The sequence below is a fragment of the Prionailurus viverrinus genome, chromosome B2 (genome assembly GCF_022837055.1).
Source record: "Prionailurus viverrinus isolate Anna chromosome B2, UM_Priviv_1.0, whole genome shotgun sequence".
NCBI lineage: Eukaryota > Metazoa > Chordata > Mammalia > Carnivora > Felidae > Prionailurus > Prionailurus viverrinus.
Window position 1 is genome coordinate 50,566,563 of NC_062565.1, and position 24,879 is coordinate 50,591,441.

Consider the following 24,879-nt stretch of genomic DNA (forward strand, 5'->3'; position numbering starts at 1 on the left):
AGGGGTGAGTCCTGATTATGAAAGTCTTGAAAAATCAGGCAAATTATTTGAGATAGCAAATGGAGAGGAACTGAAGGTTGCAAGGCAAGGAGAGAGTATAAGTGATAGTTAAAAAAAATTAGATGGACTGCAAATGCTGAAGAGACCAGAAAGGGGAGCATCTCATTCATTCATTCATTGGTTTATTCAGCAAACATTTACTGAGGACTTACTAAGAGCCAGGCTTGCTTGGACTGCCAGCTAAGTGACTGCTCCAGTCTTCAGGAGAGGAAGGGTGAGGTTCTGGATAACAACATGGAGGGAGGGATCTGAACAAATCACATTTCAAAGGTCTTGGTGACTCACTGATACAGAGGCTGAAGGAAATGAAGGAAAAGATAAAGATAATTCCAAAGGTTCAAAACTGACATGATTTCCACCTTTACTGGGAACCTCAAAAAGTGCTACGAATAAAACAAACAATGAAAGTATAAAAAGAGCTTTGATGATGTTGAACAGTCAACAAAACCCCAAAAGACCTGTTCTTTATCCTGGCAACTCGTTTATGCATTGTCTGTAGGTAAGAAATTTCAGTGAGAAAAACCACTTCTCTGGCTAAATACTGAGTTCCCCTGGCAAGGAGCATAGACCTCTGCCTCCTCAGACAGGCTCCATCAACCCTCCAACACATCCCTCCATCATCTAAAACGAAACTGATCTCATTAAGAAATGTGGCTGCCCACTCCTGACTTTGGAGGAGGGCAAGGCAAAGTGGACAGAGGAAAACAAAAAGTGGGCAAGGTCACTGTAGTGGGCCATATATCTTACGGAGGGGGCAGTGGTACAGGATATCATTTTAAATAGAGGATCACAGCAATGCTTTCATTTCTATACCCACTTCCTAGTATTTTACAATTAGTGATCCTCAAATAGATAGGAAGGCATTAAAGATTCTTTACCAAATCACAGCGCTTTGTCCAGAAACTATTTCAAATGTGCATATTTATGCATACATTAACTCCTAGTACAGCTAGCATATGGTTCAGACACAAATTCTTCTTAATAATTTACATGTTGACTACACAAATTTCAAGCTCATTTTAATTTTACATTCAGCAAGAGTACAATTCACTGTTGGGGCACATCCTGAAAGCCTACTCACTGGAAAATGAGACATGAAAACTGTAGCTATCAAACTTCTATTGCTACAAAGAGTGTTACAGGTCAAAATAAAAAAACAATACCTTGGAGAAATCTAGACTTGCATGCAAAATTCAAGGCAGTATTCTCTCAGCCTGGCCCAGCTTTAGCAAAAGCAGATCTTTACTTAATTATAAGTAGAAATGAGTACTCTTTTCTGCAGAATGACGTTTTCAACTACTTTTATATTTAAAGTAAAATCCCTCTATGTTAGTGTCAAAGTCAGCCTTTAAAAGGTGTATTACAAAAGAAACGGTTGCTCTGGAAAATCCTTCAACATCCCTCTCCTAATATCTACTCAGGTTAGTAAGAAGAAATCAGAGCAGAAAGAAACCCAGTGAAAAATGGTTGCACATAAATGTGTGAAGATTCTGGCTCAGACCCCCTTGTGGGACAGCCACAGGCCTAGTCAGGAAAATTCCAACAGCAAGTCCCCCACATCCTACTAAAGAGGCTTAAAATCGGGCAAGGTCTTTTCTCTCTTTAACACCGAAAGGTAAACACCCATCGTCGGAACAACCCGGAGTTTCCATGCCAAGAGGGAAAGAGCCACATGACCGCGGAGAGAAACTACAGCCCATTAGCCTCTCCCTCTCCTTCCAGCCCCTCGCTGAGGCCCCGGCGCCGGGGTCCCTCCGCAGTTCCACTCCTTCATCCCCAGTGACAGGTCGCCTAGCAGAAGCCCCTAAATCCCCGGCCCCACTTACTGGCGCCGCGAACACAGGCGGGGGCCCGCCCCTGCGGTGAGCGCAGTTCCTCGGCGACTGGGGCGCAGCAGCCGGATCGGGAACTGGGGGTAGGGGCGATCCCTGCTAGGACAGCCCGAGCGGTCCGTATAGGGACGCCCGGGAGGTCCGGCGAGTCGCACGGGCCGCGCGGCGCATGGTGGAGCAGCAGGAACCCGGCCGCTCTCCAGCCTCCGGCTGGAAAACAAACAAAAGGCAGGGAGGCTTCTAGTGGGGACGACCGGCCGCTTTCCCTGGGAAAAGTTACCCTGCAGCTCCCCTCGCTGGCCCTGCGCGTCCCTGCACCGCCGCGTCCAGGCAGCCCGGGGGCGCCGAGGTGCCGCGCCGCGCTCCTCGCCGGGGCGGACCAAGCCCAGGGATCCCTGCGGTCCGCTGACCACCCGTGAGCACCCCCCCCCCCCCCCCCCAGCTCCACACGCTCTCCTTGTTGCACGTCTGTGCATCAGCGGTCAAGATTTAAAAACGAAGGCCGTGGACACAGGTTCTGAGAACACTTCATTACAGGTAATCATGGTGAAAACGTTTACCCGGTTTAAAAGAACATAACCGGGGATGCACGACATTGTGAATGAAATCAGTGCCACTGAAATGTACACTCCAAAATGGTTAAGATGGCAGATTGTGTTATACTTTACAGCAATAAAAAATATTTTGAAATAAAAACGCAACGGGTTGCTTGTTAGCGTTCATTTGAACTTGAAGAGTTTTTATACGGTTAGCAACTTTACTTTGAAAGGCTGGATTGTTATCCAGGTGGGAAACACTAGATATGATTCATACAACAATTGTATTCTGCATGTAACTAGTTATATGTAATCTAACACACTTGTGTGTTAAACACAGTCACTTGTGTCATAAATTATATTGTAGACATTACCTTAAATCATCCACATAAAGGCTGGTTCTGAAGCGACTTGAAAAAAGAAACTGCTTCAAGCCTTCTCCTCCCCCGTTCCCAATTTAAAGTTACATAATTGCCCCAAGACTACATTTTTCAGAACTAGTCGACTGCAGGAGGGAGCAACTTTAGTTGGAGGCATCAGAATCACCTGGCAGGCTTGTGAAAACAGATTGCTGGGCTCATCCCCAGAATTCTGGTGCTGATGCTGCTGGTCCAGGGAACCATACTGCCCTGAGCAACACAATTTTAATCAATACAGCAACTGATCCACATTGTGGATCTTTCTGAGTTTTAAATTCTCCAGCTCATCTTCATATCAATTTTCTCTTTTTATGTTTGAATTCTAAGAACTCAAGGCATTGTTTTTTCCTAATAGAATCTATAACAAAGGTCTGAATCCCTCTCTCTTCTTCCTCCTATTGAAGAAACCCACAAGATACAAGACTTCCTATCCCAACTGGGAAAGGATCATCTGGCCACTTGGAAAACGTGTAACATTTATCTATCTTTGTGTTTACCTATATAATACCCAAACCATATGGCAAATGAAAATTGAAAGTCATTATCAATGAAAAGATAGGGGGATAAGAAGGGTAGCCTAACAAATTGTATGCTGCTCCCATGAAAAGTGATTTTTAAAATACCTAAAATTACCAGTTTTAGTCAAGTTCAGTTGTCCAAGCAAGTCTACCCAGCAAAAAAGAGAGACAGTCTTGATCTACCTTTAACAAGGGTCCACTGAGCTAGTAAATGGTTTGGGTCAGGAAAATTATAACCCTGTAAGTATAATATAAGATAATACAAATCTGAGGTCTAATGGATACAGTGGATACTGATATAAAATAGAAAATTTAGTAACTGAAACAACAGCATTTTAATAAAATAGCTGCTTAATTTATCGTTACAAATGGTATATTTTATTAAGCTTTATTTATTAGCTAGAATAGAAATCTGAATTAATTGACCAAGAGATCTTAAATTAGCATTCAACATGTTTGATGAAATAGATTAGTTCTGAAAATATTTCAATGCCTCATTTTTCATTTGTGAAACTAATCTTTTGCATTCATGAGTCACATATATCACTTTCTCTGATTACAAATCCTTACATCTGATCTCCCCCCTTCCTATTTAAACTGCAAAATCAATTTAAAGAAGTCATTGAGAAGATAGTCATCTTTAAAAGATTTAAGTTTCCTTTAAAAATTAAAAACTATTAAAAATTTTGGCCTTCGTTAAACATGAAGGTACTTTTTCTAGGTAGCTGATTTAGGGTGGAAATAAAAACTTACACATCCAAAGGATGGTAGGTCCTAATATTAAAAGATAGCCGTTGGTCTTCCTTATTGTAGCTCACCATTCTGCCACCCCCCCCCCCTTTTTTTGCCCCTATTTTTCTGCCAAAGATGTACTGCATGTCTAAGATCTCCAGAATAAAATAATGGATAAGAGATTTAAACTGTGGGTTCGTTGAACTAGCTTCTTGGAAACCTGATAACTGTCAGTTATCTAACTAGTAGAAACTAGACATTTGCCAAATGAAGGTAAGGGGCTGTAAGAGTGTAGGTTTTTACAAAGCATGCAAACTTCCGTATTTAAAACAATGTAAAGTGCGGCAAAATAACAAATCGCCCGATAAAGGAGTGTCTTGTAAGAAAACAAAGTCAGGTGTTTGGGCTTTAAGAGGTGGGGCTCGTATTGCGGATAAGTTCCGACGCTCTACGCGGCACAGCGGACTACAAACCCCAGAGTACATTGCGGGCTCCGTCTCCTCTGGACTCGGGTTTCAGGGCCTTAGGAGTCTCAATGTCTTTCTCCCCTCTTGCATGATGGGATGCAAACGGAGACACTTGTAGTAAGGCAAGTCTTGCCGTGGCATTCTTTCGCCCTGCTTCAATACTAAGCTTATCTTTTCCTGAACTTCCAAGTACGTACTTGCAAAAAGTTTAGCCATTATTACAGCCTGTGACTGCAGGGGGGTTTCTCCGTTTCCCTGAAATCCTGGCGTAGGACTCGAACCAGAGTCCCCAAAAAGCGTGTAGCGACTTTCCTGAGCACCAAGTTCGATGCTCCTGAAGGGATGTTTACCTTAAGGTCTCAACCCTAGATTTGAGTTATAAACATTTTTGATATAATGCTTGTTCAAGTTTGCATAAGTGGTCACTGAGACGAATACATAGGTTGAATTCGAAGTCGGCAAATTGGTGATCTGACTGCCAAGGCGACCTCGCGCACACCTCCTACCCCTCCACTAGGGAGCGCGCTCGAGGCCAGGGAGTCGTGAGGCGCACGCAAGCGGCAGCGGCACTGCGCATGCTCGGTGCGTCCGCACAGGTTTCCGCAGTAGAGGGGGCAGCTCCTCCGCGGCGTCCGGGGTTTTCAGCAGCGTCGACGCTCTGGTGCTCGCTCGGTCCTCGGCCTCCGCTGGCAGCGGGCGTCCCTCCGCTCCGCGAGTTCCCGGCCGTCGCTCTAGCGCGCCCGGATCTGGCCCCCTGCCCTGCGAAGATGGCTGCCGTACGCCGGGCCCGCAGTTACTGCCGCTGCCTGGTGCGCTTCTCCGACCGAGAACTCTGCTAAGCCCTGTTGAAGCGGACGGACAGGAGTAGACACCCGGACACCCAGCACACCTCCTCGGGGGAGCGGTGCAGAGGGGGTGCGGAGAGCCCCTCGACGGCGGCCGGCCGCCTCGCCAGCATGGTAACCCGGGAGGGGGCTCACAGGGACACTGCGAGGTGGGAGTGCGGTGTGAAGGAGGGGCTAGGCCTGGGAGGAGCCCCGAGAGAGCGGGAAGTGGAGACTGGGAGGAGTAGGAGCTGCTCGGCCGCCACCCATTGTGGGGCCTTTGGCCTGAGAGGGAGTGGAGCGGGTACCATCCTCGACCGCTCCCTTGGGTTCCCTCCTGCTTGAACCCCCCGCAGCGGGGATCCGGTGTGAGAAAGAGCGGGTTTGCAGGACAACAGAAAGGAATGCCTCTTTTTGGTTTGCTCAGGATGTGCCCCTCGAGGGATTTTATCAAAAGCAGTGAGGGTAGGTTCAGGTGAGCCGTTGCAGCATCTGAAATTGGCTGGGGGAACCTTGGCAAACGGAGACAACTTGTTGATTGTTACCCCTCCGGCAAGCAGTACCCCCGGAGAAGCCGTTCAGGTCCTTTAAGGAGTCCTGGGTTTAGGACGCACCTGCCCCGTGACGCATCAAGTGCCATGGGTAGGATGTTGGCAGGCGGTCCTGGCGGTGTGGGATCAGAGAGATTATGTCTCTCTTCGTAGCGGTGAGGGCCTGAGCAGCGTCAGTGCGGTCCAAATGGAGAGACTGGCTTAAGCTCCAGAAATTGACAACGCAAATTCCATGGGACTGTTGCATGCTGGAATGTGTAGTCTCTACCCTGAACTGCCTTTCTTTGGCTTTGAGTACATTTTCCATCTGAGAGACTAACTAGGATTGAATGAATCAGGTGTGAAATGATACCAAACTAATGAGCTGACACTCAGATGTTTTATTAAATAAATGGATGGGTGAATTTATTTTGTTAAATTAACCAGAATGATAGAAAAAGCAGTAATTGATTATGCCCTTAAGCTTTCAGAATAGTTCTCTGACCGACCAGGATTAAGCACTTAACTTTTTTTTTTTTTTAATGTTTATTTATTTTTGAGAGAGAGACAGTGTGAGCAGGGGAGGGATAGAGAGAGGGGGAGACACAGAATCTGAAGCAGGCTCCAGGCTCTGAGCTGTCAGCACAGAGCCCGACAGGGCTCAAACTCACGGACCATGAGATCAAGCCCTGAGCGGAAGTCGGACACCCAACCAACTGAGCCCCTAGGCACCCCAAGCACTTAACTTTTTATATTTCATTAATCCCATCTGCAAAACAGGAGTAAAATGATGAAGACATAAGCAACTCAAGTGAAAGGTGATGTTTAGCTTGACTCCATTAGGAAAAATAAAATGAAAATCTCTGGGTGACAGCTGGGGACCTACTTATTTCAAATAGTATTTGAGTTGACAAAATGTAGTAAAACCCCAAATTTGATAGTCATCATACTGCCAATATCAAAGTAATAAAGGACCGGAATTCAAGAACAACGCAGGAACTCAGGGGAGAAGATGCTTTCTGCATTAAAGATTTCCCGTTTCTTTTCCTCATTCTTTAGGCATGCTCTGTATGTCCACATGACATTTTTTGTTAATTCAAACAATTTTTTTTGAGCTCCTATTGGTGCTAGACCCCAACGGATACTAGATCTCCAATATAACCAGACCTGTAAGGTGATTTATGGTAAAAATTTTTATTTATTTATTTTTAATGTTTATTCATTTTTAGAGAGACCGAGCACTAGTGAGAGAAGGGCAGAGCAAGAGAGGGACACAGAATCTGAAGCAGGCTCCAGGCTCTGAGCTGTCAGCACAGAGCCTGATGTGGGGCTCGAACTCATGGACTGTGAGATCATGACCTGAGCCAAAGTCGGACGCCCAACCAACTGAGCCACCCAGGTGCCCCGATTTATGGTAAACTGTTAATCATAAAATGTCACATATGAAAAAGTACCTCGGAGGTTATCAAATCCAACAACCCTCTCTTCACAGATGTGAAAGGTGAAGCCTGGACAGGCTTTTTCTACAACTTAAGCAATGTGTGTGGCCCTCTAAGGTTACTAATATGACTGATCCTGTTCCCAATGCACTGACTGTAGCAAAGAGACAAAAATAATCTCAATACAGTTGTTAAATGCTATGATACAAGCAGGAATGTTGTAGGGAAACAAAGGCAGTTCAAATGATTAGACTTACTGGGATGATCCCTGAACTGAACCTTGAAGGATGAGAAGTTACCAAGTGAGGAAGAAGTTATTCCATATGGAGAGAGCAAGCAGCATGTGCAAGAGCATGGAGCTGGAGAGAGCAGGGGAAGCTCTGGAATGAAGTCACTTTAGTAAGACTGCTAGGCCAGAGTTAGAAGGCCGAGTTACTAAGAGGATGTCAGAGGGAGCTCAGGTCCCCTCCCATTAGCTGCACTTAGTGTTTACAGTGATAAAGCAGCCTCTTATTTAAGGATAGAAAGATGCTCCTCAATGGGGTCTATAAATTCAAAGTCCTGGGGTACCTGGGTAGCTCAATCAGTTAAGTGTCTGACTCTTGGTTCTCCTCAGGTCATGATCTCACAGTTTCTTCAGTTTAAGCCCTGCATTTGGCTCTGTATTGGCAGCACAGAGCCTGCCTGGGATCCTTGCTGTCTCCTTCTCTGTCCCTTCCCACTTGCACTGTCTCTCTCAAAATAAGTAAATTTAAAAAATAAATAAAAAAATTTTTTTTAATTCAAAAAAAAAATTCAAAGTCCTTCATTATGGGTTTTCCTATCAGTACAAAAGCTCCCAGCTTAAAGAGACCAAAAAATATATTTGACAATACATTAATGCTTCCATTTTCCATTTTTCTGGAAATTAATTCAGAATCTTGGCCTCTTTCATTGATATCTTCATTAATTTATCCTTTGCGGTGTGCCCAGCACTTTCCAATATACTAACTAGTTCAAGTCTTAAAGTCACCTCTGCTTTGAGTCTGGTTGCCACAGATAAGATATGAAATGAGGCTTATTTATGTTGTGATGTAAAGTAGTACAAGTCTGTCTGGTTGCCAAGTTCAAAAATTTGTGTTAATGTGTTTTGTCCTAGAAACAAATTACAGTGAAAATTTACAATTATAAAGCTTGCATCTTGGAAACAAGTGAAATTAAGTAGGTTTTATTCTAATTTCTAACCCTCTGGTCATTTCCCCTATTACTACATTGTGGGACTGAACACATGAAGTGTTAAGCAAGTCCCATTTGCTACTGAGCCTGTTAGCTAACAGACTGAACTGAGGAAGCATTTCATTTTCACTGGAAAGTAGGATTCAGTTTAACTTAGCAAACATATATTGAGAATAAAAGGATAAAATGCAAGGAAACTGACCTGAGACCTCTGTTAAGCCCCAAACCATTGCACAGTAATTCCAGCCCATTTTTTTTCCACTTAAATCAATCCAGTATATATAAATCTGGGTTTATAAGACAGAACAGGCTTCTTTACAGAAACATTCACTATTACATGTCTTTAATTAATGACCTTTCCCAGGACATTTAAAATAATAAGAGAAAAGTCACATTCACATATTAGTAACATGCCAGTGGTGTAAAAGGAAGGGCATCTACCTATGGACTAAAAATGGTCTTTTAAGTGCTGGATGAAAAGAAAACTATTTGCTGAACTCTATGCTACAACTAAATGTTATTTTCTGAAGCAGAGCTGTTTTAAATCATCTACCATAACATTTTAACTGGAGCCCAGTAAAGTTGTTTATTCTGCAATGTTAAAAAGAAGTATGGAATTTTATTCTACTGGAATCATTAAACTTAACGGTGAAGGAGATGAGAGAGAAGCAACTAAATATTTCACTGGGCAAGTAACTCAAGGAGATGTGGATTACAAAGGGAAACTGATGTTTGCATATTCCTGATGATTATTTTGTTTTCCCCTTCAGGCAGAAGCTGAGGAAGATTGTCATTCTGATACTGTCAGAGCAGGAGATGATGAAAATGAAAGCCCTGCTGAAACAGATCTGCAGGCATGTTTCTTCAAGTGTATATTTAATTCTTATTCCATTACTTTCCATACATGAGCAAAAATTGGTCATACTTACAAAGATATATTGGTTTTTATTTGCATTGAATTTAACTATACCTTCGTACTGGTTTACAGAATAAGCAAATTAAAGCTATCTTACAGATTTTTTTTTTAAATGATTTATCACCATATGTTGGTTGCAGTATTATTGGCTGTATTCCCTATACTGTACTTTTCATCTCTGTGTCTTATTTTTTAACTGTAAGTTTGTACTTCTGTTTTTTCTTTTTTTAAGATTTTATTTTTAAGTAATCTCCATACCCAGTGTGGGGCATGAATTTACGACCCCCAGGTCAGGGTCTCATTCTCTACCAACAAAGCCAGTCAGGCAACCCTGGAAGTTTGTACTAAATCCCCATTTCACCCATTGTCCCATGTCCCCTCTGCCAACCACCAGTTTCTTTTCTGCATTTATAAATCTGTTTCTGTGTTCTGTTTGCTTGTCTTTTCATTTGTTTTGTTTTTAGATTCTACATATAAGTGAAATCATATAGTATTTATCTTTCTGTGATTTCTTTTAGCATTATACTCCCTAGGTCCATTTCATGTTGTCAGAAATAGCAAGATCGCGGGGCACCTGGGTGGCTCAGTCGGTTAAGCGTCCGACTTCGGCTCAGGTCATGATCTCACGGTCCATGAGTTTGAGCCCCGCGTCGGGCTCTGTGCAGACAGCTCAGAGCCTGGAGCCTGCTTCAGATTCTGTGTCTCCCTCTCTCTGGCCCTCCCCCGTTCATGCTCTGTCTCTCTCTGTCTCAAAAATAAATAAACGTTAAAAAAAAATTTAAAGAGTATAGCTCTTTCACCTCCTTGATTAAATTTATTCCTAGTATTCTGTCAAGTGCAATTAATAATAATAATCCCATTTAGGATTATTTTCTTAATTTCTCTTTCTACTACTTTGTTCTCAGTGTACAGAAATGTGACAGATTTCTGTATATTCGTTTTGTGTCCTGCAGCTTTACTGAATTCATTTTTCAAAAAAAAATTTTTGTGGAGTCTTAGGATTTTCTATATGTATCTGGAAATAGTGACAGTTTTTACTTCCTTACCAGTCTGGATGCCTTTTATTTCTTGTCTGATTGCTGCCACTAGCACTTCCAGGATTATGTTGAGTAAAAGTGGTGAGTGGGTGTCCTTGTCCTGTTCCTGATTTTCCTTTAAAAGAAAATCTTTCAGTTTTTCACCGTTGAGTATGATATTAGCTGTGGGTTTGTCATATATGACCTTTTTTATGTTGAGGTATGTTCCTTCTAAACCCACTTGAGTTTTTATCATGAATGGGTATTGAATTTAGTCAAATGTTTTTTCTGCATCTGTTGAAATGATCATATGGTTTTTATACCTGTTAGGGTAAAGTTTCACATTGATTGATTGGCATATATTGAACCACGCTTGCATTCCTGGAATAAATTCCGCTTGATTGTGGTGAATGATCCTTTCAATGTATTTGTTGAGGATTTGTACATCTGTGGTCATCAGAGATGGTGTCTTTGTCTGGTTTTGGTATCAGGGTAATGTTGGCCTTGTAGAATAAATTTGAAAGTTTTCCTTCCTCTTTGTTTTTTGAAATGGTTTGAGAAGACTAAATATTAACTCTTCTTTAAATGTTTGATAGAACTCACCTGTGAAGTCATCTAGTCCTGGACTTTTGTTCATTGGAGTGTTTTGATTACCAGTTCAATTTTGTTAAGGTATTTGATCTGTTCAAATTTTCTATTCTTGATTCAGTTTTGGAGGATTATATGTTTCTAGGACTTTATCCATTTCTTCTATGTTGTCCATTTGTTGGCATATGCCTTTTCAAATATTGTCTTGGAATTCTTTGTATTTCTGTGGTGTCAGTTGTAATATCTTCTCCTCCTTTTCTGCATTTACTTGATGACTCTTTGTGTCTTTTTGGGTTTGGCTAAATGTTTATCCCTCTCTTGCTCGCTCTCTCTTTTTTTTTTTTTTCCAAAGGACCAGCTCTTGGTTTCATTGATCATTTCTATTGTTTTTTAAGTCTCTATTTCATTTATATCTGCTCTGATCTTTATTATATCCTCCTTTGTACTGGCTTTGGGCTTTGTTCTCCTAGTTCCTTTACGTGTAAGGTTAGATTGTTTGAGATTTTTCTTGTTTCTTTTTTTTTAAAAAATTTTTTTTTTTTCAATGTTTATTTATTTTTGGGACAGAGAGAGACAGAGCATGAACGGGGGAGGGGCAGAGAGAGAGAGAGAGACAGAATTGGAAACAGGCTCCAGGCTCTGAGCCATCAGCCCAGAGCCTGACGCGGGGCTCGAACTCACGGACCGCGAGATGGTGACCTGGCTGAAGTCGGACGCTTAACCGACTGCGCCACCCAGGCGCCCCGATTTTTCTTGTTTCTTGAAGTAAGCCTGTATCACTGTGAATTTTCCTCTTAGAACTACTTTCACTGCATCCCAAAGAATTTGGGCCATTGTGTTTTCTATTTGCATTTGTCTCCATGTATTTTTTTTATTTCCTCTTTGATTTCTTTGTTGATTTATTGGTTGTCTAGTAAGGTGTTATTTAGCCGTTTTGTGTGTTTGTCGTTTGCCCAGTGTTTTTCTTTTAATGGATTTCTAGTTTCATAGTGTTGTGATCAGAGAAGATGCTTGATATCTCAAACTTTTTAGTTTTTTAATTCTAACATACAGTAATAGTTTTCCGGTGTATAATATAGTGATTTAATTCTATACATTACCGGATGCTCATTATAGCAGGTGCACTCCTTAATCCCCATCACCTGTTTCACCCATCCTCTCACTCACCTCCTCTCTGGTAACCATCTCAAACTTTTAAAATTGGGACTTGTTTTGTGGCCTAACATGTCCTCTGTCCTGGGGAATGTTTCATTTACACTTGAAAAACGTGTATTCTGTTGATTTTGGTTGGAACGTTCTGTGTATATTTGTTACGTCCATCTGGTCTAGTGTGTTGATAGATTTTTGTTGGTTTTCTTATTGATTTTCTGTCTGGATGATTTGTCCATTGGTGTAAATGAATTGTTCATGTCCCCTACTATTGTGTTACCATCCATTTTTTCTTTGTTAATATTTGCTTTATGTATTTAAGTTCTCCTGTATTGGGTGCATAGGTATTTATAATTGTTACATCCTCCTTTTAGAGTGATTCTTTTATCCCTTTTACACTATTATGTAGTGTCTTTGTCTCTTGCTGCGATCTTTATTTCAAAGTCTATTTTGTCTGATACAGGCATTGCTTTTTTTTCTGCTTCTGTTTACATGGTATATATTTTTCTGTCTTCACTTTCAGTCTGTATGTGTTGTTAGATTTGAAGCGAGTCTTTTTTTTTTTCTGACTAAAACTACATTTGATTGGTTTATCTCTAAATATTTCTGTCACACAAATTACAAAAAATATTTACTGTGCATTAAATACTGTATGCAAAAGTTAAAACCTGATAATGCTCTCGGACCTTGGCTGCTGTTTTGTTACCATTTTCATAGCTGAATAAATTTTTTTTTATGGTTTAGTCCCATAAAAAGTCTCAGTTTAGTCCCATTACATAAAGTAAACTTTGGAAAATACAAATAGGTTTTTTTTTTTTTTTTTTTTTTTCAGTTTTTATTTTAATTCCAGTAAGGTAACATACAGTGTTATATTAGTTTCGGGTGTACGATTCCATACATCACCCTTTGCTCACCATATGACAATTGTACTCAAGACCTATGCCCCACCCACCTCCCTTCTGGTAACCATCAGTTTGTTCTCTATAGTTAACAGTTAACCATCAGTTTATTTTGTATAGTTCAGAGTTCTCTATGGGTTTGTCTCCCTCTCTTTTATCCCCCCTTGCTCATTTGTTTCTTAAATTCCACTTATGAGTGAAGTTATATGGCATTTGTCTTTCTCTGACTGACTTATTTTGCTTGGCATTATACTCTCCAGCTCTACCCATGTCATTGCAAATGGCAAGATTTCATTCTTTTTATGACTGAATAACATTCCATTGTATATATATGGCACTTCTTCCTTATCCATTCATCTATCTATAGACACTTGGGCTACTTCCATATCTTTGCTGTTGTAAATAATGCTTCTATAAACATAGGGGTGCATGTGTCCCTTTGAATTAGTACTTTTGTATTCTTTGGTTAAATAACCAGTAGTGCAATTACTGGATCATAGGGTAGTTCTATTTTTAATTTTTTGAGAAACCTGCATACTGTGTTCCGTATTGGCTATACTAATTTGTATTCCCACCAGAAGTGCAGGAGGATTCCTTTTTCTCCACATCCTTGCCAACACCTTGTGTTGTTGATTTGAGCCATTCTGACAGGTATGAGGTGATATCTCATCGTGGTTTTGATTTGCATTTCCCTGATGATGAGTGATATTGAGCATCTTTTCATGTGTCTGTTGGCCATTTGTGTGTCTTTAGAAAAATGTCTGTTCATGCCTTCTGCCCATTTTTAGTTAGATTAGTTTTTAGATGTTGAATTGTATCAGTTCTTTGTAGATTTTGGATACTTGCCCTTAATCAAACATGTCATTTGCAGATATCTTCTCTATTCAGTAGGTTGCCTTTTAGTTTGATTGTTTCCTTTGCTGTGCAGGTTTTTATTTTGACAGAGTCTTCCAATAGTTTATTTTTGCTTTTGTTTCCCTTGCCTCAGGAGACCTATCTAGAAAAGTTGCTATGGCCAGTGTCAGAGAAATTACTGTCTGTGCTCTTTTCTAGGGTTTTTATGGTTTCAGGTCTCACATTAGGTCTTTATTCTGAATTTATTTTTGTGTATGATGTAAGAAAGTGGTCCATTTTCATTCTTTTGCATGTTGCTGTCTGTTTTCCCAAAACCATTTATTGAAGAGTCTGTCTTTTTCCCATTGGCTATTCTTTCCTGCTTTGTCAGAGATCAGTTGACCATATATATATATAGGTGTGCGTTTTTAATATATGGCCTTTATTATGTTGATGTATGTTCCCTCTATACCTATTTTGTTGGGGTTTTTATCATGAATGGGTGTGGTAGTTTGTCAAATGCTTTTTCTGCATCAATTGAAATGATTACATGGTTCTTATTGATATTATGTATTATGTTGATTGACTTGCAAGTATTAAACCACCCTTGCAACCCAGAATTAAATGCTACTTGATCATGGTGAATTATTTTTTTTAAATGTATTGTTGGATTCAGTTTGCTAGTATTTTGTTGAGGATTTTTGCATCTATGTTAATCAGGGATATTGGCCTGTACTTCTCTTTTTTAGTGGTGGTGTTATCAGGGTAATGCTGGCCTCATAGAATGAATTTGGAAGTTTTCCTTCCTCTTCTATTTTTTGGAACAGTTTGAGAAGGATGGATATTAACTCTTTAAATGTTTGGTAGAATTTGCCTATGAAGCCATCTGCTCTGGGACTTTTGTTGAAAGGTTTTCATTACTGATTAAATTTCTTTCAGCTTTCCTTCAATTTGCAGTTGTATTTATTTGAGTCCTTTCTCTCTCTCTCTCTCTCTCTCTCTCTTTCTCTTTCTCTCTTTGATAAGTCTGGCTACAGGTTTATCAGTTGTATGGATTTTGTTTTCAAAGAAGCAGCTCTTGGTTTCATCGATCTGTTCTATTATTTTTTTAGTTTCTATAACATTTATTTCTGCTCTAATCTTTATTATTTCCTTCCTTCTGGTTTTAGGTTTTGTTTGTTCTTTTTCTAGCTCCTTTATAAGGTTGGGTTGTTTATTTGAGATCTTGAGGTGACCTGTATTGCTATAAACTTCCCTCTTAGAACTGCTTTTGCTGTATTCCAAAGGTTTTGGACTGTTGTGTTTTAATTTTCATTTGTTTCCATGTACTTTTTAATTTCTTCTTTTATTTCCAGGTTGATTCATTCATTGTTTGGTATTATGATATTTAACCTCCCTGTATTTTGGTCTTTCCAGATTTTTTCTTGTGGTTGACTTCTAGTTTCATAGTGTTATGGTCAGAAACAGTATGGCTTCACTCTTCTTGCATTTGTTGAGTCTTGTTTTGTGGGGTAATATGTGATCTTCCCAGAAGATCTTGTGCACTTGAAAAGAATCTGTATTCTGCTGTTTTAGGATAGAATATTAGTGTATATCTGTTAAGTCTATCTGTTCCAGTGTGTCGTTCAAAACCATCTTTTTCTTTTTGATTTTCTGTTTAAATCTGTCCATTGGTGTAAATGAGGTGTTAAAGTCCCCTCCTAGTATTCTATTATTGATTCGTTCCTTTATGTTTATTATCTGTTTTATGTATTTGGGTGCTTCTGTGTTGGGTGCATAGATATTTACAATTGTTATATCTTCTTTTTGGATTCTCCCTTTAATATTATGCACTGTCCTTCTTTTGCTTTTGTGATAGTCTTTGTTTTAATGTCTAGTTTGTCCTACAGAAGTATTGCTACTCCAGCTTACTTTTGACATCTGTTAGCATGATAGATGTTTCTCCATCCCCTCGCTTTCAATCTGCAGGTGTCTTTAGGTGTCAAATGAATCTCTTGTAGGCAGCATATCGATGGGTCTAGTTTTTTTATCCATTCTGTCATCCTGTGCATTTTGATTGGAGTGTTTATGACATTCAAAGTAATTATTGATAAGTATTTATTGCCATTTTATATTTTCTTTGGTGGTTTCTGAAGATTTTTTTCAGATCCTTTTTTGTCTGTCTGATGGTTTGTGGGTTTTCTTAATGATATATTAGATTTCTTTCTCTTTATTCTTTATATATTTATTAGTGGTTTTTGATCTTTGATTACCATTAGGTTTATTTATAACCTCTTCTGCATATAGCAGTCTATATTAAGTTGATGGCCATTTGATTTTGAACCCATTTCTCTGGAGCATGGGGTGCTGGGGTTTGGTATAAGCAAGTTAGGTAGTAGGTGTCCACTCTGTGCTCTCCCCTGTTTGTTAGTCTGCCTCTTGCCCTTCTCCACAACCGGGGCTCCCTCCCCACTGCAGTGGCCACCATCTGTTTATCTTCCACACTGTGTCTGTCTGTAGCACTTCCTACTTTCTCCTGTGTGGCTTCTTCTTTATAGTTGTGGAGCTTGTTCTGTCAGTCTTAGGCTCAATTTCTGGAGTATTTAGGATGATTTGATAGTTATCTAGTTGTATTTGTGGGATGAGGTGATCCTAGGGCCCTCCCACTCTGCTGCCATCTTCCAGACTCTGAAGTGAGTCTCTTGTAAGTCAGTCTCTTGCCATTTTGTTAATTGTTTTAGGGTTTTTGTATTTTCTCTCTTTTTTCCTGTTTTCTTGCTCTCTTGTGATTGATGGCTTTCTTTAATGTTATGTTTGGATTCCTTACTCTTTATTTTTTGTGTGTCTATTATGGTTTTTTCATTTGTGGTTACCAGGGGGTTCGTATATCATATCCTATGTTTGTGCCAGTCTATATTAAATTGATAGTTATATAAGTTCAAATACTTAAAAAATTATTTTTATTTTTTTTAACATTTATTTATTATTGAGAGACAGAGCATAAGCATGGGAGGGGTAGAGAGAGGGAGAGACACAGCATCTGAAGCAGGCTGCAGGCTCTGACTGTCAGCAAAGAGCCTGACGTTGGGCTCGAATTCACAAACCGCAAGATCATGACCTGAGCCGAAGTCAGATCCTTAACCGACTGAGCCACCCAGGCCCCCCAAGTTCAAATACTTTCTAAAAGCACTAAATCTTCATTCCCTGTCCCCTGCTTTTTGCATATGATGCCATATTTTACATCTTTTTAGTTTGTGTATCCCATGACTAATTTTTTTTATAGGTACGATTGATTTTATCACTTTTATTGTTTAACCTCCATTCTGGCTTCATAAGTGATTCATCTACTGCCTTAACTATATGTTTGCTTTTACTGGTGCATTTTTTTTCTATCAATATCTTCTAGTTATGGCCTTTCCTTTTTCACTTAAAGGATTCTCTTTAACATTTGTTGTAAGGCTGGTTTAGTGGCGATGAATTTCTTTAACTCTTTTTTTGGTCTGGAAAACTCTTTATCTCTTCTATTCTGAGTAATAGCCTTGCTGAGTAGAGTATTCTTGGTTGTAGGTTTTTCCCTTTCAGCACTTTTTTTTTTAATTTTTAATTTTTTAATGCTTTTTTTTTTTTTTTTTTTTGAGAGAGAGCATGAGTGCAGGAGGGGCAAAGGACAAGTTAGAGAGAGAGAATCTCGAGAAGACTCTACACCCAGTGCAGAGCCTGATAAGAGGCTCAATCTCATGACCACAAGATCATGACTTGAGCCAAAATCAAGAGCTGGAGGCTTAATTGACTGAGCCACCCAGGCCCCCCTGCTTTCAGCACTTTGAATAGAGCATGCCACTCCCTTCTAGCCTCTAGTAAAGTTTCTGCTGAAAAATCAGTTGATAACCTTACGGGGTTTCTCTTGTATGTAACTGTTTTGTTTTGATGTTTTTAAGATTCTCTCTTCATCATTACTTTTTGCCATTTTTAATATGTGTCTTTGTGTGGACCTCCTTGGGTTCATCTTGTTGGGGCAATACGTGCTTTCTCGACCTGGATATCTGTTTGCCATTCCAGATTCGGGAACTTTCAGCTATTATTCTTCAAGTAAGTTTTATGTCTCTCTGTCTCCTTCTGGGACCCCTATAATGCAAATAATGTTACACTTGATGATGTTACAAAGGTCCCTTAACTATTCTCATTTTTTAATATTTTTCTTTTTTTCTGTTTGGCTTGGTTGCTTTTCATTACATCACTGACCCATTCTTCTGTGTCCTCTGATCTGCTATTGATTCCCTCTAATGTATTTTGCATTTCAGTTACTGAGTTTTTCAGCTCTTTTTGGTCCTTTTTTTTTTTTTAATGTTTATTTTTGAGAGAGTGCACGCAAGCAGTGGAGGCTACAGAGAGAGAGGAAGACAGAGGATCCGAAGTAGGCTCTGCACTGACAGCAGAGAGCCCACTGCAGGGCTCAAACCCATGAACCATGAAATCATGTCCTGAGCTGAAGTCGGACGCTTAACCGACTGAGCCATCCAGGCACCCCTGATTCATTCTTTTTTATATTTTATATTTTATATCTCTTGGTTGAAGTTCTCACTGAGTTCATCCACTTATAAGTCTGTTGAGTATCTTTATTTATTTTCTAAGTATTTATGTGAGAGACAGACAGATAAATGGTGCATGGGCAGGGGAGGGACAGAGAGAGACAGAGACGGAATCCAAAGCAGGCTCTAGGCTCTGAGCTGTCAGCACAGAGCCCGACGTGAGGCTTGAACTCACAAGCTGTGAGATCATGACCTGAGTTGAAGTCAGATGCTTAGTTGAGGTGCCCCTGTTGAGTATCTTTATGACCATTACTTTGAACTCTTTATTAGGCATATTGCTTACCTTGGTTTCATTTAGCTCTTTTTTTTGGTGATTTTTGTCTTGTTCTCTCATTTGGGACATTTTTCTCTGTCTCCTCATTTTGTCTCTGTTTCTCTGTGTTAGGTAGGTCAGCTACATGTCCTAGTCTTGAAGTAGTGGCCTTGGGGAGCCTGAGTGGCTCAGTCGGTTGAGCATCCAACTTTGCCTCAGGTCATGATCTCGCAATTCGCGGGCTTGAACCCCTGTGTCTGGCTCTGTGCTGACAGCTCAGAGCCTGCTTTGGATCCTCTGTCTCCCTCTCTCTGCCCGTCCCCTGCTTGTGTGTGTGTGTACGCATGCGCTCGCTCGCTCTCTCTCTCTCTCTCTCTCTCTCTCGCTCGCTCTCTCTCTCGCTCTCTCTCTCTGAAAAAAAAAAAACATTAAAAAAAAGGTAGTGACCTTGTATAGAAGAGGTTCTGCGATGCTCTGTAGCTCAATCCCCTGGTCACCAGAACCAGGCAGTCCCATGAATGTCCTCTTTGTGGGCTGTTTGTGCCCTCCTGTTGTGGCTGAGCTGTGATTGATATGGGCATGCTGATAGGTTGGACTGTTCCAGGTCCATCTGGTTTCAGTAATCTGCTGTTTGCTATAGGTGCACTGGACGGGTTTTGCTCTTGGTGCTGTTAGATGCCCGACTGTAGCTGCTATAGACTTTACAGTTGGTGGAGTCAGTCCTCATGTTGGCTGTCTGCAATTAACTGCTACTGACAGCTACAGGCACACCAAAGGGCACGGCTTCTCCCAGCACAGCCAGCTAAGATCCTGGCTGCAGGAATTGATGTGTTATTTTTGTGGGGTATCTCCCTCCATTCCCACGATAGGAGTCACTTTGGAGGGGTGCTGGTCCTGCCCAGGGCTGCCTGCTGGCTGTAGCTATTTTCGACGGGAGAAAATGTAACTATTTTCGTCGGGAGGTCTACAGGGAAATGCAGCTGCCGGGCACACAAGTGTTAACAAGGGAGACGGATAGTGTTAGAATTTGCTTCTTGCATGTCTCTAGCTCTTCAGACTGGGGGAGGGAAAAAAAATGGCACCCATTAGCACTTTTGTTCCAGGAGAACTCTCCTGCAGGTACCTGCACCTTTGGCACATGTCCTGGCATTAATTAATAAATACTTTCATGCATACCCTAGGCACTTTCAAAGTGCTGCTTCTGTGCGATTTGCTGATAAGGTTTTTAGTGTGCTGGCCCTTTAAGGGTGGAGACTCATCCAGTAGCTCTCTAACTCTCCAGGAGTTAGGCCTCAGGATTTTTTTTTTTAATTTTTTTTTTTTCCAACGTTTATTTATTTTTGGGACAGAGAGAGACAGAGCATGAACGGGGGAGGGGCAGAGAGAGAGGGAGACACAGAATCGGAAACAAGGCCTCAGGATTTTTAAAGCCAGATGTTATGAGGACTCATCTTCCCAGAGCTGGGAGTGCTTGCTGTGGGGTGATCCCCTTGCTCCTCTGTGCTTGCAATATCCCTCCTGTTAGAGGTTAATTATCCTGGGGATTTGGTTTCCAGCTATGTCTCTGTTCTTCCTACCCATTTCAATGTGGCCTTCTCTCTCCAACTAGCTGTGGAAGATCTGTTCTGCATCTTCAGGTCATTTTTAGAATTAATTGCAGTAGATATACTTGTTGTCTTGGTGTGTCCATTAGAGGAGGTGAGCTCAGGATCCTCTCACCATCTTCCACAAACAGCAGAACCAGTTTATCCATCCCTTACTGCTACTTCTAGGTACTTTGGATGATACCCCCACTCCTCATGGGCTTCTTTCCTATAGGTACACTATCTTCATGAAACTCTTGTTGGTAACTTATGGACCCTGGAGTTTCACTTGGCCTCTCAGTTTATTAACAGAAACCCAAAAGAGGAAAACTTGTTGAAATGTTAACATTTGCAAAGATCTTAATGCAGTATTTTATAATACTCTGCATTGAACAAAATATATAATACATTAATTGTTTCCTTCTGGAAAATTCTGAGTACTCATGTTGAAAATGACAATAATTGCTGTTATATAGTTTGATTTATGAGTTTAAAGTGTTCAAAACAAGGCATAACTCATGGTGCCTGGGTGGCTCAGTCAGTTAAGCGTCTGACTCTTGATCTCAGCTCAGGTCTTGATCTCAAGGTTGTGAGTTCCAGCCCTGCATTGGGCTCCATGCTGGGTGTGGAGCCTACTTAAAAATAGAAACAAAAAAACAGAACAAAATATAAGGCATAACTCAAAACCCATCACCTTATAAAGATTGATGGATTTGACCACCTAAAAGTTAAAACCTATATGTAGAAGAGACATATATTCAAGAGAAATGATCAGCTAGAAAAACTATTTACCACATATAGGCAGATGATTGATACCCACTCTCAGTATATGGAACATCCTTATAAATTAGTAAGAGGGACACAAGATAGATATGAATGGATAGCTAATGGAAAAATAATACAAATAGCTATTAAATATTTGAAGAGATTATTGGTCTCATAGTTTTTAAAATACAAATTGGATCTACACTGGTGTTTTCTTAAAACAATCAGATTGGTGAACAATGCCCATTGTTGTTCAGTCTTGGAGAACACTTAACCAGTGCACATGACGTATAAACTTCTACAACTTTTTGGGGGGACAGACTAGCAAGATGGAACAAAATGAAAAACATACATTGCAGAAAATTAATCTTAAGAAAATAGTGAGTAAACTGAGTACATACATACGTACAAAAATGTTTTTTACAGCAGTTTTATGAAAAAATTGAATAAAACCCTAAATATCCATCACTTGTGTTAAGTAATGGTGAATTCAAACAGCGAAATACACTGTAGTCATTGAAAAGGATGGGGTAAATCCTTGTGCACTGAAATAGAAAAACGTTCATTGTAATTAGGTAAATATATCTTACTGAATTTAAAACTTTAATAACTTATATGAAATGTGTCATCTAATAGACATTCAGTGCTACTAAAGACTCTATAGGTCAGAGGTATATGTGTTTTGGGTTAGAAGTAGGAGGGTGGGAACTAAAACAGAATGGCAAGAAAAATTATTTTAAAAACATGTATTTTTATATATGCCTCTTCAAAAAAAAACTAGGAATAATATACACAGTCCTGTTGATAATGGTCTTCTTTGGGATGAGGGACTTTGCCAGTTGGGTTCCCAGAGAGCAGACTTGAAGGTGGAGATTATGATGAGGGAGGTTTACTAGGGGGTGCTTTTGGGATCAACACCTATGGAAGGGAGAGGGAGGGAAGAATTGGCCTTAGTCAATTCTGTAGTTCTCAGAATGGAGGAACCAGAGCCTTAACAGCCATTGGTAGTCATTGGGTAGGGATTGCCTGGGAAGGGGTGTGATCTCGCTGAGGCAATACCTGAAAGGGCTGACAACTAGATGGGGGCTGTTTCTGTATTAGTCCCAGCAGGTGGGCTCATCAGTGCCTTCATTCCTAAAGGGATCTGGGCAGCACAGCAGTCTACCACTTCTTCACTTTTTTTCTGTGTTTAAACATTCCTATTACATATATAAGAGAAAATAGTTCCTTTTTAAAAAAGAGACTGGCTATTGAAAGAAAGGTTTTAGGTTCAACTAGAGAATTTTTAACAGCACTTTTCACATCTAGTAGATGATGTATTCCAGGTAAACAAATGTTTGAAAGCTTCTAGCCCCTAGGTGCTAGAAATGTTTGAAATGTTCAATGTTTGAAAGTTCAGCCCCTAGGTGATGGCCTCTATTTTCAGCTCAACAGAATTTGGTTTTCTGGTACCATTAGATTTTTCCTATATAGACAAACTTGGGTGACTCTTCATAATTTTTTTAAAGATTTAAGCAGAACATTATTTTAGAAGATAACGTGTCGAATGGATATTAGTAACTTAAAAGACCATGTTTTCTAGTCTTCTATTATTTATATGGAAATTGATGTTGGACCTGTTGATAAATTGTTCAGAGCTAAGCTACTCTTCCTTAATGAATCCTAAAGTACTTTTTCCTTCCTTAGGCACAACTCCAGATGTTTCGAGCTCAGTGGATGTTTGAACTTGCTCCAGGTGTAGGCTCTAGCAATTTAGAAACTCGGCCTTGTAGAGCAGCAGCAAAAGGCTCTTTACTGAAAGCAGACACCAAAGGAAAGCAAGAACTGGCAAAGGAAGAAAAGTTAAGTATTATGGACATTGTGACAAAGTAACTTTTTTATCCAGTTGCACATGAGAATTTGCGTGGTCTTAAGCAAGTGATCATTATAGTTGTATTCTGGTGAAATAAGCACATAACTTATAATTATAACAAAACTTTTCCTCATGTGTGAAAGTATACCAGTATGTCCATCCTTCACTTCTGCTGCTAGGTACTTTGGATGATACCACCATTCATGGACTTCTTTCTGGAGGTACACTATGTTCATGGAACTGTCGTTGGCAATTTATAGATCCCTGAGATCCATTTGGTCTCTAAAAGATTGATGCCTCTGAATTTATTAGCAGAAGCACTAAAAGAGAAAAAACTTGTTCAAATGTTAATACCTTTGCAAAGGTCTTAATGCAGTATTTTGTTAAGATTTGCGTTGAACAGATGTATAATGATGCATTAATTATTTCCTTATTCTGGAAAATTTTGAAAGTGCTCACACTGAAAAAATTTTGAATGCTGCTACTTATGTGAACTAGGCACAGCACGCTTTCCATTTTTCCTATTCCATAGAGGCTATCATCTTTACATCAATTTTTCTTACAAGTGATTTGCCAGTAAATAATTGAAATTACCATGATAACTAAAAACTTCCATATTTGTTTTGTTTTTTTATTTTGAAACAGTTACAGAAACAGGTATAGGGAGGTCTCATGTTGGTTACATCTTACATAGCTATAGTACAATATCAAAAACTAGGAAATAGACGTTGGTTCAATGCACAGAGCTTATTCAGACCTCTCAAATTGATAAGCACTTCTTTGTATGTATATATGTAAATAGTTCTATGCAGTTTTATTACATGTGTGGCTTCCTTTAACCACCACCATGATCAAGATAAAGAACTGTTGGCACCACAGGGCTCTCTCTGTCAACACCTTTACAGTTGTACCCTTCCGTCCCCCCCTCCCTGACCATTCATAACCCCTGGCAATCACTAATCTCCATTCCTATCATTTTGATACTCAAAAAATATTGTATAAATGGAATCATCTAGTATATAACCTTCTGAGGTGGGCTTTTTTCACTCAGCATAATTCCCCTGAGATCCACATTTGTGTGTAACTGTAGTTTGTTCCCTTTTTTTGCTCAGTAGTATTGCATGGTATGGTATACCCCAATTTGGTTATTCATCGGCTGAAGGACATTTGGGTTGTTTCTAGTTTTTGGCTATTAATAGAGCAGCTATGAATATTCATGTACAGGTTTTTGCATGAATGTAAGTTTTCATTTTTCTGGCCTAACAGTTCAATTGCTGGGTTGTATGGTAAGTGCCTGTTTGATTAAAAGAAACTGCCCAGTTGTTTTCTAGGGTGTCTGTACCATTTTATGTTCGCTGCAGCAATGTATGAGTGGCCCACGGTCTCCACATCCTTGTCAGCCCTTGGTGTTGTCGTTACTTTTTAGTTTTAGCTATTCTGAGAAGTATGTAGTGATACTTCATTGTGATCTTAATTTGTATTTCCCTGATGGCTAATGATGTTGAATACCTTTTCATATGCTGTTTGCCATCTTTATATCCTATCTGTACAATATGTTGTCTTTTCTAATTGTATTGTTTGTGTTTTGACTGTTAAGTTTTTGAGGGTTCTTTATGCATTCTAAATACAGTCCTTTGTTGAATACGTGGCTTTTAAATGCTTTCTCTCAGCTTGTAGCTTGTATTTGCATCCTCAGGGTATTTCACAGAGCAAAAGTTTTTAATTTTGATGAGATCCAGTTTATCAACCTTTCCTTTTATGGATTATGCTTTGGGAATTGAGTATAAGAACTCTCTGCCCAGCCATAAATCTCCAAGATTTTTTTTTTCCCTAAAAGTTAAAAGTTTTATATTTTACATTTAAGTCTGTGATCCATTTTTGAGT

At 39.9% G+C, this 24,879-nt stretch overlaps 2 protein-coding genes across 6 annotated transcripts in view; one reads left to right on the plus strand and one right to left on the minus strand.

Annotated features, from left to right (window-relative positions):
• CILK1 (ciliogenesis associated kinase 1) overlaps positions 1-2,129 on the minus strand; it is a 59,985-nt gene extending 57,856 nt beyond the window's left edge. For 2 of the 5 annotated variants that reach the window (XM_047860128.1, XM_047860127.1), the window contains exons 1-2: positions 1,887-2,129; positions 213-356 (exon numbers count right to left, since the gene is read on the minus strand). The gene's annotated coding sequence lies outside the window, so the exon portion shown is untranslated. The remainder of the gene's footprint in view (positions 1-212; positions 357-1,886) is intronic. The other 3 variants (XM_047860126.1, XM_047860129.1, XM_047860130.1) reach the window with 2 other exon arrangements.
• A 3,127-nt stretch (positions 2,130-5,256) lies between these two features.
• FBXO9 (F-box protein 9) overlaps positions 5,257-24,879 on the plus strand; it is a 44,492-nt gene continuing 24,869 nt past the window's right edge. The window contains exons 1-3 of the mRNA XM_047859407.1: positions 5,257-5,523; positions 9,343-9,426; positions 22,830-22,985. Coding sequence (XP_047715363.1) covers positions 5,521-5,523; positions 9,343-9,426; positions 22,830-22,985 — 243 coding nt within the window. The 5' untranslated portion in view covers positions 5,257-5,520. The remainder of the gene's footprint in view (positions 5,524-9,342; positions 9,427-22,829; positions 22,986-24,879) is intronic.